The 17,613-nt window shown below is 45.1% G+C and overlaps 1 protein-coding gene across 4 annotated transcripts in view; it reads left to right on the top strand.

Moving 5' to 3' along the window:
- The first annotated feature begins 197 nt into the window (after window positions 1-197).
- The window catches only part of MPZL3 (myelin protein zero like 3), a 23,704-nt gene continuing 6,288 nt past the window's right edge, over window positions 198-17,613 (top strand). Inside the window, exons 1-5 of one of the 4 annotated variants that reach the window (XM_049612655.1) lie at window positions 198-1,058; window positions 9,842-10,008; window positions 13,168-13,378; window positions 15,430-15,595; window positions 17,128-17,191. In XM_049612655.1, the coding sequence (XP_049468612.1) occupies window positions 986-1,058; window positions 9,842-10,008; window positions 13,168-13,378; window positions 15,430-15,595; window positions 17,128-17,191 (681 nt within the window). In that variant the 5' untranslated portion in view covers window positions 198-985. The other 3 variants (XM_049612659.1, XM_049612669.1, XM_049612678.1) reach the window with 3 other exon arrangements.

Consider the following 17,613-nt stretch of genomic DNA (forward strand, 5'->3'; position numbering starts at 1 on the left):
AATTAGTTTATACTGGATAAATAAATGTTTATACTGGATAAAGAATTCTACATTGCTTCGGATAATTGGGAATTGGGCACAACAAACTACTTAGTCTGGGTACTCTTTCTTAGGAAGGGTATCATGTTCTGTTTGGTACTCTAACATCACGTTTTTAATAGAGAAAACCACTAGCTTTCACATCTAGTAACGGAATGGGAACTGAAAAATGAAAAGTTATTAAGCCTTCCCAAAAGCTGAAACGTGGACTTTTGTTCTTCTCTTGATTTCATTAAACACGCAGATTCCAGGAGAATACGTTGACCAACAATTGTAGCAGGGTACCATCCCGTCTCTTAGAAGAATGTGACACCATCGCGTAGCTTCCAGCACGGTGAAAACATTACTTTCTCACTTTTCCCACCCAAAGATACATAAATCTAGCTCCTTTCCCCCTCTATTACATGTTGTACTGATTTCATCATTGCCACTGTGAACGGCAGTTTAATAAACACCCAATTTACGTAGGCACTTAGCTGGCTGCTGAACAGCAACACACAAAAACCCAGGCACTAAAGACACTTGAGCTACACATTTATCATGAAGGCCTAATACATATTTATTGACTGATGCTGTACGATCTCTTAGATCTCTCCTAACCAAAACTCTAGAAACCTATTTAAAGACCTCTGGAAGAGAGTCGCAGAATCGAGACTATTTAGTACTGCAGAATCCCACACAAATAAATTGTAATCTTTCCAAAGTCGGTGGCTTACTTCACCGTCAAGCAACAGGGAGTAATTAATTCTTACTCGAAACTTAAAAGAATCGCTTGTCGGGGCAAGTTTCAGGTGTGGCCCTGGAAAGATGCCACGTTCCTATGGCAACCTCGAATCGCCATTTGAAGCGTTCTCGAGACCTCCCGCCCTGACGTCACTTCCGGTATCACCTGTGTGGTTACCGGCAGCTGTAAACAAGGTGTGCAAGCATCCAGAGAGCTGTCGGGATGCAGCAGAGCGGAGCGGGTGGAGGCCGTGGCTGCGCTCTGCTCCCACTGCTGGGCGTCCTGCTCTTCCAGGGTGAGTGCGCCGGCTGGTTCCCCCAACTTCCGGCCGAGGGGGTTAGGGAAGATGGTCGGTTTTCCGGTTCCGGTGTGTGTGGGGGGGGTCTCAGGAAAGCCCCCACATGGCTTCTAGCAATGCAGGAAATGTGAGGGTGTGGGGAGGCTGCTCTCTTCCAGTATTCGCCACCCACTGAGCAGCCTGTCAGTGCTTTTCCTGAGCGCTGGGGACAACGGACCCTTTGCGTGACTCGCTTTGTATTGTGGTGCTGGCACGACTTGCTAGAACCACGGAGGGCTCTGGCTTCGGGGGCACCCGGTCCTATCCTGTGATGACTTATCAGCGGTTGACCCTGCTGTGGTTTTGTGGGCTGTGTGCCCTGATTAGGATGGGGCAGTTCTAGTGCTCAGTAGTTTGGCTCAGTAACTGTTGGTACGTTTGTTTTTTGTAGGTGGTTGTCAGGGACTAGGAAGTAAAATGGGTATTGGTCACAGAAGGGATGTGCTGTGATTTCGTTAACGCTGGAGAGTCTTTGGTTGAGGAAAAGCCACTGCTGGAGCATTTTAACGACATTTTTAAACTACAAGAAAGGGCGTACCTTTTCTGTTAACATTTTAATCTATTAACCAATATCAGAAGTGCAGTATTCACGCTATGGCGCGTTCTAAGGATTTGGATACATTTTGCTTTGATGCAATTTTCAAATTGCATAAATTTCAGCCCGACCTAATTGCCTTCGTTTTAGGGTGCCATTATGTCCTGCATTTGTGTGTGTGTGTGTGTGTGTGTGTGTGTGTGTGTCTTCTCAGGAAGTCGTATGTTAATAGATCAGAGTGAATTGTTAATTTCATAAAATTTCCCTGTGGTTAAGAGGGAATTTCTGAAGGGGGGCTTTAACATAAAGACATCAGTTGTTCTAAATCTTAGCATGTAAGGCCAGGAAGTTTTTATTTATTTGGTGACTAATATCCAGGTTGCCAGCACACTCCTTGGTCCCTCCCAGCTCTCTGTGTCATCACAGGTGTCCAGTTTTTCAGCTAAATTATTTTGCAATATAATATGTAGACTGACCTACTGTAATCCTAGTTTCATCTCTCCCCATCCCCCAGATATTCAGAAGTTGTCCTATTGAGAAAAAAAAAATCTAGAAATGATGAGTGGTTTCGTAAACTTGATGTCATTTCACATAGAAAAGCATCCATCAATTATAGCAGACCAAATAATTCAAACTTAAAAGTTTGTGACCTGTATGTAGTTGAATTGATTTATCTTTGTCTTTTATTTTATTTTTTAATGTTTATTTATTTACTTTTGAGAGAGAGAGAAAGCAGGGGATGGGCAGAGAGAGAGAGGGAGACAGAGAATCCCAAGCAGTCTCTGCCCTGTTAGCCCAGAGCCCCGGGAACCCCTGAACACTGAGATCATGACCTGAGCTGAAACCAAGAGTCAGATGCTTAACTGACTGAGCCATCCAGGTGTCCCTGTCTTTTGTTTTTAGAGCTGACTTTGGCTCAGGCCATGATCTCTTGGTTTGGTTCGTGGGTTTGAGCCCCCGTGTGGGGGCTCCACATGGGGCCTGCTTGGGATTCTCTCTCTCTTCCTCTCTGCCCCTCCACACTCTGTCTCTCGCTGTCTCTCAAAATAAATAAGCTCAACATAGCTTTATTCAGATAGAATTCACATGCCATACAATTTACCCATTTAAAAGGTCCAATTGAGTGTTTTTTAGGGTGTTCACAGACTTGTGCAATCACCACCATAATCAACTTTAGAATGTTTTCATCACCCCAAAGAGAAACTCCATATGCATTAAGTCACTCCCCATTCCTCCCTTCCCCCGCCCCGGGGCAGACACCAATCTACTTTCTATTGCTATGATTTGCCTATTCTGGACATCTCACATAAATAGAATCATACAATATATATTCCTTTGTGGCTAGGTTTTTTCACTTAGCATGTTTTCAAAGTTCACCCATTTTTTGGAATCTGTTTCACACCAGTGTTTATCTGCTTTTCCCCTTCAAAGATAGGACCCATTAAATGATTAGCTTGTTTGAATTCTCCAATTTGTAAACATAGTCCCGTTATATCAGTTGTCAAGTACATGGAAACGATAGTTTAGGCAGCCTAGGGTTCTTACACTTTTCTCCATATAAGTGTGCACTTTTATGAAACAAACGTTGACAGCTTTGTATTCTGGGAAATTGAGTGTGTAAAACTTGGAGTCTTGTTTTGTCATATTCTTTTCTTTCCTTCTGTGCATAAAATTACATATGTTTCAGTGTGATATTCTTGTTTTCCTCCCAGATTAAAAAAAAAAAAAACTTGTTAATGGTTATATTTCTATTGTTGGCTATTTTGACTTGACAAGAATGCTTTTTTACTCAGGAGAAAATATAAATATCCCTAAATACATTGGGTTTAGGATGAAAATTTCTGAATGAATGTAACAGTGGATTAGTTATTTTATTTTATTTATTTTTTTCTTTTGGGTAGAGTAGACAAATTATTTTACATCTATTGATTGTAACATACTTTTAATTTTTAGAAACTAAATTTTTAGAAACTAATTTTTAGAAACGAAACATACCTGGGTAACTGGCACCTAAGTCAGGGTTTAAAGTGTCACTGGTACTCCAGAAGCCTTCCTTATACTTCCTTCCGGTCATTATCCCTTCTCCCTGAAAGGGAGAGACAGGTACATTAGTTTAGTTCATCCATGGATCTTACTTTTCTCTATATACTTAAGACCCACTTATCCAATTTTTAGATTTCAGTAAAGTGACTTTACATATTGATAACTTTGTGGTGAAATCATGCTAATGAACACGGAGTTAAGATATATTAACAAGAAATTGGTTGTTAGGTAGACTTATTAATGGGGTACTTCCTCTAATTCAGTAACCAAAACTTGCCCAGAACTTGTAGGTTTTATGCTTGTTTGGCAAGAATTTTTGTTTCATAAAAAGGAAACTCTGTTGGTTTGGTTCAGTTGAATATTACTGAGCATCCACAGTGCCCTAGGTTCTGTTTTGATGAGCTCAGCCTCTATTGGAGAAGACAGACAAGCCAATAGATAATTTTAGAATCTGGTATTACGAGAGAAATGTGCAAGAAACTGTGGGAGCACAGAAGAGATGCCCTTAATCAGCCATGAGGATACAGGGAAGACTTCCTGGATGTGCCACCGAAGTTCAATCTTGAAAGAAGTTGAGGGGCACCTGGGTGGCTCAGTGGGTTAAGCATCCAACTTTGGCTCAGGTCATGATCTCATGGTTCCTGAGTTTGAGCCCTCTGTGCTGTCAGTGCGGAGCCTGCTTCTGATCCTTTGTCCGCACTCCCCCTCCCCCGCTTCCCTGCCCCTCCCCTGATGATTCTCTCTCTCTCTCTCTCTCTCTCTCTCTCCCTCTCCCTCTCCCTCTCTCTCTCTCTCTCCCCCCCCCCCCAGCCCCAAATAAATAAACTTAAAAAAAGAAGGAGGAGGAGGAGAAGGAGAAGTAGTAGTTAGAGATAGGGAGTAAGTAAATTCCAGACAGAGAGAGGAACATTAATAAGGCATAGAGTCTTTAAATAACTTTCCAGCAAATTTTTTGAGATGTATACTTTGGGTTAACTTAAATCACATGTGGAATGCGTGTGTGTGTGTGTGTGTGTGTGTGTGTGTGTGTGTGACACAATCAGTGTGGAGTGTTGGCTGGAGGGCTGGAGGGACATTAAGGAGATTCTGGCTTATAACTGTAACTCACATATTTCTTCTTTGCTCTAAACCAGGGCCGGCAAACTTTTGTAAAAGGATAGAGGATAAATATTTGAGGCTTTGTGGGCCATAGGTCTCTGTTGCAACTGCTCACCTCGGCTTGAGTAGCGCAAAAGCAGCCCTAGACAATATCTAAATGAATAAATGTGGCTGTGTTCTAATAAAACTTTATTTACAAAGAGTCATCGTACGTTAGATTTGGCCAGCGGGCCATAGTTTGCTGACCCTTACCCTACACCAACTGTCCACTGACATTTTCTCTTGGCTATCTCAAAGGCCCATTAAACTTACCGAAATCAGGCTAACGCTTTCTCCCCTTCCCTTCTCTTGTCTTTCCTGTGTCAGTGAATGGTATCACCAAGTCAGAAACCTGGGAACCGTCCTTGATACTCTGTTTCCCTAACATTCCACAACCAGTCTGCCACCAATCCTTACTGATTTTACTTTGTAAGTATGGTCTTCCTGGGTCTTTCCATGTCCACTACCACCAACTTAGTTCAAGCTTTATTTTTCACTTGGCTATTGGAGTAGTTTTCTAAGTAATCTTAGATTTACTCTTGACTCCTCCTCAGTGTCTTCCCTAGAGTGATCTTTTAAAAATGAAAACCTCATCATGTCTTTTTTCACTCAGTCCCACATTTAACTGTTTTCCTTGGCTTCCCACTACTCTGAGAATAAGGACCCAAATCTTTAAGGTTCTGTATGACCTGCTTACCACCCATCCACATCTCCCTTTCTCTCATGCTGTTTGCCTTCCTTTCGGTTCCTTGGCTGCCTGTGCTCCTACTTGGCACAGGACCTTTGCATATGTTGTATTCTCTACCGGGAATGCTCTCCCTCTCCTCACTTTGTCACCCTTCCTTCAGAGCTCAACTCAAAAGGCAACTTTTTCGGGGAAGCTTTCATTAACCACTCCCTGCTCCCCTACTGTAATAGGTGCATTTCTGCTACTCTCTTGGTCTTTGCTTCAGAGTACTTGCCAGGTTTTGTAATTACACGTTTGTCTTTATGATTGATTTGATTGATAATGTTGAACTTTTGATGTATTTTAAGCTCCAAAATAGGGAGCATATTTATTTTGCTCATGTTTAATTCCAGGCTCAGAGGGTGGCACACAAATGGATGCTCAATTACTATATGTTTGAAGAGTGAGTGAGTGAATAAGTGTATTGTCAAGAAAGCCTTGGGATGGAGAAGGTCTAGGAGCAAGCAGTCACTGCTTTAGAGAGATCCAATAAAATCAGGATAGAAGGACACCTATTGGGGTTTTTCCAGTTTTAGGACATGATGCTCTTTACCAGAAATGGTAGTGGAGTCTGGATTGTGCTATAGGGTTCCAGAAGTGAATGGGAAGGGGGGAAATGGAGATGCCAGGTGTATACTGCTCTTTCACAAACTTGGCTTAGAAACGAAAGAGAGGGCAGTAGCTGGTAACACATAGTATCATGGGGTTAAGGGAAGATCATTATTATCTTGTTTTATTGTTATTTGTCTACCCATTTTTAAGGATGGGAGAGACTTCTCTGTGTTGAAACGAAGAGGCTGAGGGGGGAGAGGGCCCTCCGGAAAGGAAGAGGTTGAAGATAGTAGAGAGAGAGGGTTTTTCTGCTGAAGCAGGGCTTGGAGGGGAGGGCTCCAAGGCAGGACCAAAGAGGATGGCCTTGCATAGGAAAAGGGATACCACACCCTTTGAGACTGAAAGTATGGGTGGGTGTAGCTGCAGGAAAATGCGTGGCTGGGCAGTTTGTGAAGCCTCACATTTCTTGAAAAAAGTAAGAGGAAACGTTTTCTTCTGAGAAAGAGGGATTTGGAGGTTGCATAGAGGATGGTGAAAATGGCAAAGGTTTGAGGAATCCGAAAGAGCTGCTGATCAAGGCTGCTTCGTTAAGGGCTCAGCTATGGGTGGAATCCATGAATTTCTCATGGTAACTATCTGTGCAGTTGTGTCATTTTTCTCCTTTACCGCACACCAGCCACAGCCGAGGAGGTCATCTCGGGCTGAGCTTTTCCTGAATGGGTGCACTGGAAAGAGAAGGGTGTAGAGGACTTAAGCCTGTTGGAAATACCGTAAAAAAGGGGGAGCGGAAGAGACCGCGTGACTAATGAGCACACTTGGTTCCTATACGAGAATTTCTGGTGACCTGTCCACCTCTTTCTCTCAGTCTGCGTCTGCTCCCTTGCCTCTGAATTTTTGCCTTCAAGGTGCTCACGAACAGGGGAAATAGTCTTTCTAAATTGAGGGCAATCAACAGTATATGTACCTGAGGAGCATTATGTATTATTTGTTATGAAAACAGTGAAGAAAGAGCAGTCAACTGCACCCAGAGGAATCTGGGAAGGCATCACAGAGGGGGCCGCTATTTGGACAGGGTCTTGAAGGTGTGTGAGCACCATGGGGGAGGTACACGCAGGCAGGATTGGTAGGAATGGGGAGAGCCTTCCAGACAATGCCGCATTCGAAGAGAGGCACAGTGGCGTGAAAGGACCTCGTAAATTTGGGAAATGGTGGCTATTCTGGGCGTGGTGGAGGGGATGGACGGGATGGGTAAGTGGGTGGAGTAGCAGAAGTTTGGGGCCAGGCTGTTCACTGTTTGGATTTTATTCTACGGCTCAAGGAGGAATTATTGAAGGTTTTTGAATGTTTGTGGTGTTCATTTAACGACAACGGCTAACATTTATTGAAAGACTCTATTTCAGACGCTATGCTAAGCATTTTTGTGTTATCTTATTTAACCTTACTAGATCCTAGCAGTGATCCAAGGAAGTAGGCCTTGTCGCTCTTCCGTTTACCAAGTGAGGAGACTGAAGCTCGAGTAGGTTAGGCAACTGTGATCCAAATCTTCCAGCTAGAAAGTAGCTGGGCTAGAACGGAGGTCCAGGCCTATCTAATTCTAAATCCGTGCTTTCAAATCTCTCGACTGTACTTACGTTTTAGGATAAAGGAGTAGTATGGGGAGAGTGTAGATTTTCCATCCATTTTCAGCTCCCAGTTAAAAAAAAAAATTCTTTTTTACATTTATTTATTTTTGAGAGACAAAGGGAGACAGAGCGCGAGTGGGGGAGGGGCAGGGAGAGAGGGAGACACAGAATCCGAAGCAGGCTCCAGGCTCGGAGCTGTCAGCCCAGAGCCCGACGCGGGGCTCGAACCCGCGGACCGTGAGATCATGACCTGAGCCGAGGTTGGATGCTCAACTGACTGAGGTGCCCCTCCAGCTCCCAGCTTTTGAGCTTGTTCTTGAGTCATGAGTAAGGTGGATCGGGAGTGAGGGCCTAGGAGAGAGTAGGGGCTGAGGGATGAAGGCTTTTGGGGCAGAGGAACATCATTTGCAAAGTCATAGAAGGAACGACAGATCTAGCATGGCAAAGCCAGAGTGGATGCGATGGAGGAAACAGAAGTAAATCCTTATCTTTGAGATGGGTCAGATCTCATTCGAGTTGTGAGCTCAGCCTTGGTCTCCTCCTTTTAAGAGGAATGCGCACAGACTAGATTATCTTGAGAAGAGCAAGAAAAATCATTCAAAGCAGACAGAGGTGAAGGCGTTGATGACTCATAGCTGGGTCTGTGACGGGCAGGGTTGAGAGAGTGTAGGCAGGACTGAAGAGGTGGCCATCATAAGGTTGAAGCCATCTAACATGCACTGGGGTAGGCAGGCTTTCCAGTGTTACACCTATTTTCACTCATTTATTCCTCACAGTGACCTACTGAGGCCAGCGCTGTTGTTCTCATGCCCACCAGGGTGAGAAACTGAAGACTAACGTAACTTGCTAAGACCACAGGGCCAGCAAGTAATTCAGCTGGGGTTTGCCTCGACCGGAGGGCCTGCTGGTTTTCAGATTGGTGTGTGGGTTTGCGCTCTTCTGAAACCTTGCTGCTCTGTTCGCCTTTGGCCTGCCGAAAGAATCATGGCTTGTTGCAGTGGAGGAGGAAGCAGTGAAAACAAAGTGCGGGTGACTTTCCTAAAAAATGACTCCCTGGTGGAAGATAAACTTCTCCTCTGCGTTCTCTGAACGCGGAGGGGATTGGTCAGAGGAAAGCGGAAGCTCTTCCTGGGGGAACTGGGATGCCAGATTTGGATATCTGAGCCAGTTTTGGCAAGAGTTCAATCTCTGGAGGGTTTAGAAACGATATCTTATTTTTACATTTTACAATCTTGGTGTTTTTTTTTTTAAATGTTTATTCATTCTTGAGGGTCAGAGAGAGACTGAGGGCGAATGGGGGAGGGGCAGAGACAGAGGGAGACACAGACTCCGAAGCAGGCTCCAGGCTCTGAGCTGTCGGCACAGAGCCCAACACGGGGGGCTCCAACTCATGAAGAGTGAGATCATGACCTGAGCCCAAGTCAGACGCTTACCCGACTGAGCCATCCAGGTGCCCTTTTATTTTTACGTTTCAGAATGCATTAAATTGTTCTGTTTTCTTCCCCCATGATTTACGTTTAATGGATGTGGGATTCATTAACCAGAGGGAAGAATAAAATACAACCAGATCGAACCTTGGAGCAGCTTTCTAAAATTCTTTGAAACAAAATGCCCTATTCTTGTTTCCTGTTCTCATTTTGCTGGTGGTTGAGACAGCGGTAGCTTTGGGTTACAACTGTGCTGTACTTGGGGATAAGTCCCTTCGACCACAACAGCTGCCATAATTCCTGGCGGGGAGTGGGGGTGGGGCGGATGTGTGTGTGTCGAGGGGGAGTGAGTGGCGTTGCCTTTCAGCTGCTGTGGGCAGACCTACTTGTTTGTACTTCATTTGACCACAGTCTGTCTTTGGAAAGATGCTGGTGTTTTAGATTTTTTAGGTTTTAGATGGTGTTTAGGTTTCAGATTTTTACCCAAGCATTCGTGCTGTGACTGAATATCGTAAACGGACAAAAACACTCTCCTTGGTTAACGCAGATATCTGCTCCTTGTCCTTTTGGGCCTGCCTGACAAGATATTTGTTACTCCGAGAGCCCTGAAAATGATAGTGTCTGCGCACTGTTCACTCACATCTGTATATCCCGCCCAGCTGCATACCTTTTAAATGTTTGGGCTTTGCTCTGATTAGGTGTTTACATCGCCCTTTCCTTGGAGATTAAAGCGGATGCGCATGTCCGGGGTTATGTTGGAGAGAAGATCAAGTTGAAATGCACCTTCAGGTCGACTTCATCTATCACTGACAAACTCACCATAGACTGGACGTACCGAGCCCCCAGCAGCAGTCGTACTGAATCCGTGAGTATTTCCTCTTGAGGAAACTTCTTTGAGTCTTCTGTGGCCCACAGCTCTGGAGTCCTTTTACTCCAAGTCCCAGGCCCCCCTTAGACCTTCTCATCTTAGAATCAAAGATAAGCTTCTGTCCTATATGGCATCCATTTGGTCACATACGGCTTTTTTTTTATGGGAGGATTTTGTAAATACGCTATATAGGAAAAAAAAATTGCCAGAAACTCAGAGGAAATGTGGTTCACTTTTGTTTCCCGTTTGTTGTTTCTTTTTGCATGTTTTCCTAGCTTATTTTCAGATTCCAAGTACTACCACGAGTATCTCCAGGACTGCTGGCTAGAAAAAATTCTATCGGTCCCAGTCATAGACATCCTGTCTCATAAAGCTGCTCATTTCCTGTGGCATGAGGTTGTCTCCATGGGTGTATCTGTTTGCGTATCTGTACTCAGTAGATTTATCTTGGCACCGTGTCCTAGCATGTAAACATCTGCACTGATTTATATAGTTCCCTTCAGAGGGGATGGTGGCACCTCGTGTTGATGACAGATGCTGTTGGTGACAGATGGCCTTGCAACGTTAGAAGCAATATACTTTATACACACATATAACACACATTTATGGCCCAGATCCCATTGTTGATGTCTAATTGGAGATTGCAGTGCTATTAAAAAACCCTTTCTCTTTATGCTTCCAGCAGCATCCTTTGTTCAGGATAGATGCTATATCGAGGATGTAAATGTCATAGCTGTATTTTCTAAAGTATCCCTAGTTTGTTTATACTGCGTTCTTCCCTGGGAAACTTTCTCTTTGATCTTAACATATAAGGTTTGGGTTTTGCTTTAGGACCCATTATTGAGAGCCACAGAGCTTGGAACCAGGTAGGGGGCTGCAGTGAAGGAAGCTATTCCTGGTCTTTCTTCCTTAAAACAGTTCATTTTGTTTTGAGTTATCAGAAAACTATAGCTGGCCTTATTTGGCTCTGCCTCCTTGGCCAAAAGCAGGACAGGGCAAGCAGTGGGAATCTTCTTGGGTCAGAAACCTTCAATGCAAATAGCAGTTCTCATATGGTGCTGTTTTTTTTCTGGGAGATTGATTAGAAAGCCAGCAAGCTCACCTGCATTGGAATCAGCGGACCTTTATTTATTGATTAAAAAAGCTTATTTATTTATTTGAGAGAGACAAAGTGCTAGTGGGGGAGGGGCAGAGAGGGAGGGAGACATAGAATCTGAAGCAGGCTCCAGGCTCTGAGCTGTCGGCACAGAGCCCGACGCGGGGCTGGAACTCACGAACCGTGAGATCCTGACCTGAGTCGAAGTCAGCCGCTCAAACGACTGAGCCACCAGGCGCCCCCTGGAATCAGTGGACTTTTAAAGCCCCGTTACCTGATGTCGCAGTCCAGGCCAAGTCAGTCAGGATTCTGTCTGAGTAATCGGTTAGCGAGTATTAGAGAGTCACCAGTTTAACGTGGAACTTACAGGTTGGGTTAATCTCAGAGATACACAGCAGGATTTGTTTTGTCAGGAGCTTCAAGCCCTTTTACAGAGATGCTGATGATCAGTGGTCGGCATTCTTCACCTCCCTCTTTGTTTGTTTGTTTTCAAGATTTGATTTTTAAGTAATCTCTACACCCAAAGTGGGGCTCGAGATCAAGAGTCGCTGATCCACCGACCGAGCCAGCTGGGTGCTCCCTCCCTCCCTCCTGTCTCATGGTGCTCATCACATACGTTATTATTTCTTCCTATCTGAATTTCCCCCTTAGACCGGAAGATTCATGACAGCAGGGACTGACTATGCCTGTTTGGCTCTCACTATATCCTTTTGCTTAACCCAGTGCCTAGCGCGTAGTAGGGGTGCCGTAAATATTTGTCGAATGGATACATGAATAATGGAACTGAGAAGTGATTCAGCATCTTCTCCGGGAAGTTGCTCTTCAAAATTGGGCAATTGAGTGCTTGCAAATGGGAAGGTACCAAGTAAACAGATAAAGAGGAAGGCCTTGAAACGTTGCATAAGAGGGAAAGATCATATTGTATTGTAGTACTTGCCTGGCCCACCACCAGACATATACTGAGGTGCTTTTGGTGACAAAGTGTCTGATAATTGATCTGAAGCAACGTCATTTTGATTCAACAGACATTCATTGAGTACTGATCACGTATTTGACTTGCGATTGGTTTGTAATAATGGCCAAGATAACTTGAGAGACGCTTGACTATATCATAAGAGAATATTTGAGAATGAACAAGTACCTTCCCTTGCCCACTTACAAGCTGTGTGCCTTTGAGTAGCTCGCTTAGTTTTTGGACTTGTTTCCCTTTCTATGAATTTGGAATAGTTGTACCAACCCCATGGAGAGTTCACCGTTGTTATGACACTCAAGTGAGTAAATCTATGGGAATCATTTGCAAACCATAAGGTAGTATACAAATAATTAGCTGCGACTTTAGAGTAGGGTTTCCCTGGGGTGCCTGGGTGGCTCAGTCGGTTAAGCGTCGGAATTTGGCTCAGGTCATGATCTCACGGTTCGTGAGTTCGAGCCCTGCGTTGGGCTCTGTGCCGACAGCTCAGAGCCTGGAGCCTGCCTTGGATTCTGTGTCTCCCTCTCTCTCTGCTCCTCCCCTGCTCATGCTCTGTCTCTCTCTGTCTCAAAAAAAAAAAAATGTTATAAAAAAAAAAAAAAGAAGGGTTTCTCAGCTTTGGCACTAATGACATTTTGCGCTGGATAATTCTTTGTTGTGGGGGCCTACCTGGCACACTGTAGGATTTTTATCAGTATCCCTTGACCTCCACCCACTAGATGCCAGTGGCAGTCTCCCCACCTGTGACAACCAAAAATGTCTCCAGACATTGCCAGATGTCTCCTGGAGGCCCCAATTGCCACCACCCAGTTGAGAAGTACTGCCTTAGGACTTCAGGGAGAATTTGGAAGAGCTTTGAGAGTTAGGATTCTGGGACTCTTTTGTCAGGCCTTTTCCTGATAAGTCGTATTAACTTGTCTTTTAGCCTATAGGATGAAGGTGAACAAAACATTAAAAAAAAAAAAAAAAAAAAGGTCCAACCGAGAAAACCCATCATGCATTTGTATTTTGTTTTGGACCTACTGAGCTTTACATTGTCACTGCAGTTTGGAAATGAACTTTCTTTCCTTCTGGTGTTTGCTTTTCTTAGATTTTTCATTATCAGTCTTTCCAGTATCCAACCACAGCAGGCACGTTTCGGGATCGAATTTCCTGGGCTGGAGATGTGTACAGAGGGGATGCGTCTATAAGCATCAGCAACCCTACCCTCAAGGACAATGGGACATTCAGCTGTGCCGTGAAGAATCCCCCAGACGTGCACCATAACATTCCCGTGACAGAGCTGACAGTCACAGAGAGGGGTAAGCTAACTGCCGCCAACCTGCTGCGGGGCTTTGTGCCTCCTGTGGCGCTTCCCCGGGTGGTCAGGGACAAGCTAAACTACCTGTCTTTGTGAGCCAGTCAGTCAGTGGGGGCTTCTGCCTTGCTAATTGTCTCTTAGGATGAATTTCTTAATCTTTACTTTGCAACCTGCAGTTGTCACTCAATTGTTGTTCTAGTTTTCCCGTGAATCTCTTTTATTTTAACTTCAGGTGACCAGAGGTCTTGTGGGATGCATGGCAAACCCCTCCGTAAAGGGGGGCTTGTTCCCTGTGTGAAAGATAGGTCATTTGATTTCCCTAGTCCGTTTGCACCCTCAGTTGTGAGGCCGTGTTCTTGCCTGTGTCTTGAAAGGGTGCCCCCTCTAACGAGGGGGGCAGCATACTTCTTTTATGTTGGAAAGGGCAGCGGTTTCCTTTTGGTGTGAAACCCAAGGAAAGTAGGTTAAGGACTGACCTTTTTTTTTTTTTTTCGACATTATTCCCTGGTGACTCCTGAGTGGCCATTCTAATCCTCAGTTGGATTGGAACCAAAGACCTAGAGATACAGAACGGCATTGTGGTTCGTTATAGATGGCCTATCATTTCACAGGTCTTTCTCAAGTCTGTCTGTCTGTCTGTCTCCCTTCCTTTCCCTTCTCTGTCTCTTTCTTTAAAAAAAAGTTTTTGTTTTTTTTTTTAACATTTATTCATTTTTGAGAGACAGAGCATGAGCTGGGGAGGGGCAGAGAGAGAGAGAGACACAGAATCCGAAGCAGGTTCCAGGCTCTGAGCCGTCAGCACAGAGCCCAGCGCAGGACTCGAACCCACAAACTGTGAGATTGTGACCTGAGTCAAAGTCGGATGCTTAAGGGACTGAGCCACCCAGGCGCCCCTCTTCTTTCTTTTGTTAAGATGGTAACTCAAGGTTTAGGGGCGCCTGGGTGGCTCAGTCGGTTAAGCGTCCGACTTCAGCTCAGGTCACGATCTCGCGGTCCGTGAGTTCAAGCCCCGCGTCGGGCTCGGGGCTGATGGCTCAGAGCCTGGAGCCTGCTTCCGATTCTGTGTCTCCCTCTCTCTCTACCCCTCCCCCGTTCATGCTCCGTCTTTCTCTGTCTCAAAAATAGATAAACTTTAAAAACAAAAAATTAAAAAACAAAAAAAAAAAGATGGTAACTCAAGGTTTCAAAGATCTGGTCACGCTCATGCTGCTGGCTGCCGTAGAAAGTAGTATAGTGTTTTTGGAAGAGAGTTTGGTAGTATGAGTCTGTGTGCCCCTTGATCCAGTAATACCATGTAAAATTTTATCTTAAAGAAATAGACGTAAATATGAAGATTTACGTACAAAGATGATCATCATAAAGTAACTTGTAGATTCAAGGAACTGGAAACAATTCGAATGTCTAGCATTCCAATCCTGGTTCAACAAATGACTCAGTGTGCTAGAATACCATGCTGCCGTTAAAAAATAACACCCAGAAGGAATTTTTAATGACCCGAGAAACATTTATTATATGGTACCTAAAAGAGGGGTCTAGAAATAGTCTGTAAAATATGATCCATACTTCTAAAAATGTGCACTCTCCTCCCTACCTGCAGACCCATACCCACATACTCCAAGAAAGCACTGGACGGGTAGATACCAATGCGTTAATCCTAGGGAGTGGGACCGTGGCTACGTTTTTATTCTTTTTGTACCTTTGTGTACTTTCTACCCCTTCTACCACGAATTTATTCCTGTTGTGATCAGAAGAAATACAAGAGCAGGAGCACCTGGGTGGCTCAGTTGGTTGAGCGCCCGACTTCGGCTCAGGTCACGATCTCGCGGTTCGTGGGTTCGGGCCCCGCGTGGGGTCCTGTGCTGACAGCTCCGAGCCCAGAGCCCGCTTCCGATTCTGCGTCTCCCTCTCTGTCTGCCTGTCTGTGTCTCAAAAATAAATAAGCATTAAAAAAAAAAAAAAAAGAAATACACGAGCAAAAGTAAAAGCTTTCTCATGTCAAAGGAGGCCCTTTTGCGCGTCCCGCCCTCTCACCTTCCCTTTCCCCCCGTCTAGGGTTTGGCATCATGCTCTCCTCTGTGGCCCTCCTCTCCGTCCTTGTCTTCGTCCCCTCAGCCGTGGTGGTTGTCCTGCTGCTGGTGAGGATGGGGAGGAAATCAGCTGGGCTGAAGAAGAGGAACAAGTCTGGCTACAAGAAGTCGTCTATTGAGGTGTCAGATGAGTAAGTCCGGCTGGAGCCCTGAGCAGCCTGTCCCTTTCTTCTTCGGAGCTGTGCTTTGTGGACAGTACCCAGAGATCTGAATCCACGCCTTTCCTTCTTCCCAGGCCAAGTTTAGTTCTGCCGAGGAGTACCAGAGGGAAGGTTGGAGGTGAAACTGGTGGATATTAATTTGGAGAGAGAGGTAGAGGGGTGAACAGTATGGTCCTACTCTCTCCTTTGGAAATCAGATTAGACTCTGCTATGGTTCTGCGTATACATCCCCAAGGAGATCACATTCCTTCCAACTTACCAGGAAATTCCAACAAGTCGGTTATTTTTCCCTTCTTGTTTCGACACCAAGCTGATGTCTCCCGACAGAAAATGCCTAAGCAGTGAGGAAGGCCTTAAGAATAATAGCCTTAGACGGCAAAAACCGATTTAAAGCAGCAAGATCTGTTCTTGGTCAGCAGATGCTCTGAGGGGCTAATGGGATTGTGATTATCCAATCACATTTATGAAACGTCATGTTGCCAGTGAGCAGGCATGATCCAGTATTTTCTCTAAGAATAAATCTAAAAAAAAGGTGACAGAGTCTGCATGAAAACCCTTTTCATTCTCCATTGTCTATACCAGGGGTTCCTAACGTTGGGAGGGAACGCTTACCTGGGGAGGGTCTAAAATGTTCTCTGTGTGTGTGTGCGGGCACGTTCATGTGTGTGCATTATTTCACGGGAGAGAGAGGGCCCTTTCCAAGGAATCTGTGGGCCCGCTAAAAAGGTAATGAGCTCTTGGTAGAAATACTAAAATGTCTATTTCTAAGCACAATGTAACAAGCCTCCTCCTTAGGTCACATTGTTTCCTGACATTTCTTCTCTTTCACTCCACCTACCAGCTGCATTGAGCTTATTTGCTTCTCTGAACACACTGTATACCCTCAAGTCTTTTTTTTTTTTTTCTCCCACATGCTTTTCTCTCACTTGGAATCCTCCCCTTCCCTCTCTTGTTTGCCTGGAAAACTCTTCCTTGTCCTACAAGACCCAGATGAAGTGTCTCCTTCTCGTGAGTGTCCCTGAGTCGTCCCCCCCGCCCCCACCCCAGAGTAGGCCACTCCCTCCTTTTGCTGCCATAGCAGTTTGACCTTAAGGACTGAAACATTTTATTACATCGTGTCATAAAGTACTCATTAAGTTTCAACAGGTTTCTCACACCCATGAGATTGTGAGCTCTTTAAGGGGCAGTGTTTTATTTATGCCTGTACCCCCAGCTCAGCACAATGGCTCACCCGTGGTGGCTCATACATTCATTTCTAAATGAACGATTGGGAACAACCCCTATTTATTGGGCACTTCCTATGTGTCAGGCACTGTGGGACGTGTTTTACATGTGGTTATTTTTTATCCCAGAGCTTAAGTCACCTGCCTAGTCACCCTGCTAGTAAGTGGCAGAACTGGAATTTAAAACGCCACCTGTCTGACTTCAACAGCGGCGTGCTTAACTGCTCTACTGTGCCGAGGACAGTCATTGTTCAGATCTGGTTTGTCCTTTTTCTCCAGCACTGACCAGGAGGAGGCGGACGACTGCATGGCGAGGCTTTGTGTTCGTTGCGCCGAGTGCCTGGTAAGCCCGTGCCATTTCTTGGTTTGCTCTTCACGCTCCTTCTTCCTGCTGACTTACGGGGACCCTTGCTCCCAGAGGCAGCAGAGGATGCTTCGGTAGATCCGAAGCAAGGTCTTCCCTTAAAGCATTTCGGTCTCAGGGGAACCCCTACTGATTCTTTTTTTTTTTAAGTAGGCTCCATGCTCAGTGCAGGGCCTAACACGGGGTTTGAACTCACAGCCCTGAGATCAATACCTGAACTGAGATCAAGAGTTGGACGCTTAACCGACGGAGCCACTCAGGCGCCCCGACCCCTGCCGATTCTAACCATTATTTTGTTTTCTGTCTCACGGGCATAGAGCGATGTCCTTAGGTTAGGGAAGGGACCGTGTAGAACTGTGTCTGCCAGCTGACAGCGAACCCCCTGAAAGATGGGTGCCTTA

The sequence above is a fragment of the Panthera uncia genome, chromosome D1, assembly GCF_023721935.1.
Source record: "Panthera uncia isolate 11264 chromosome D1, Puncia_PCG_1.0, whole genome shotgun sequence".
NCBI classification, from domain to species: Eukaryota; Metazoa; Chordata; class Mammalia; order Carnivora; family Felidae; genus Panthera; species Panthera uncia.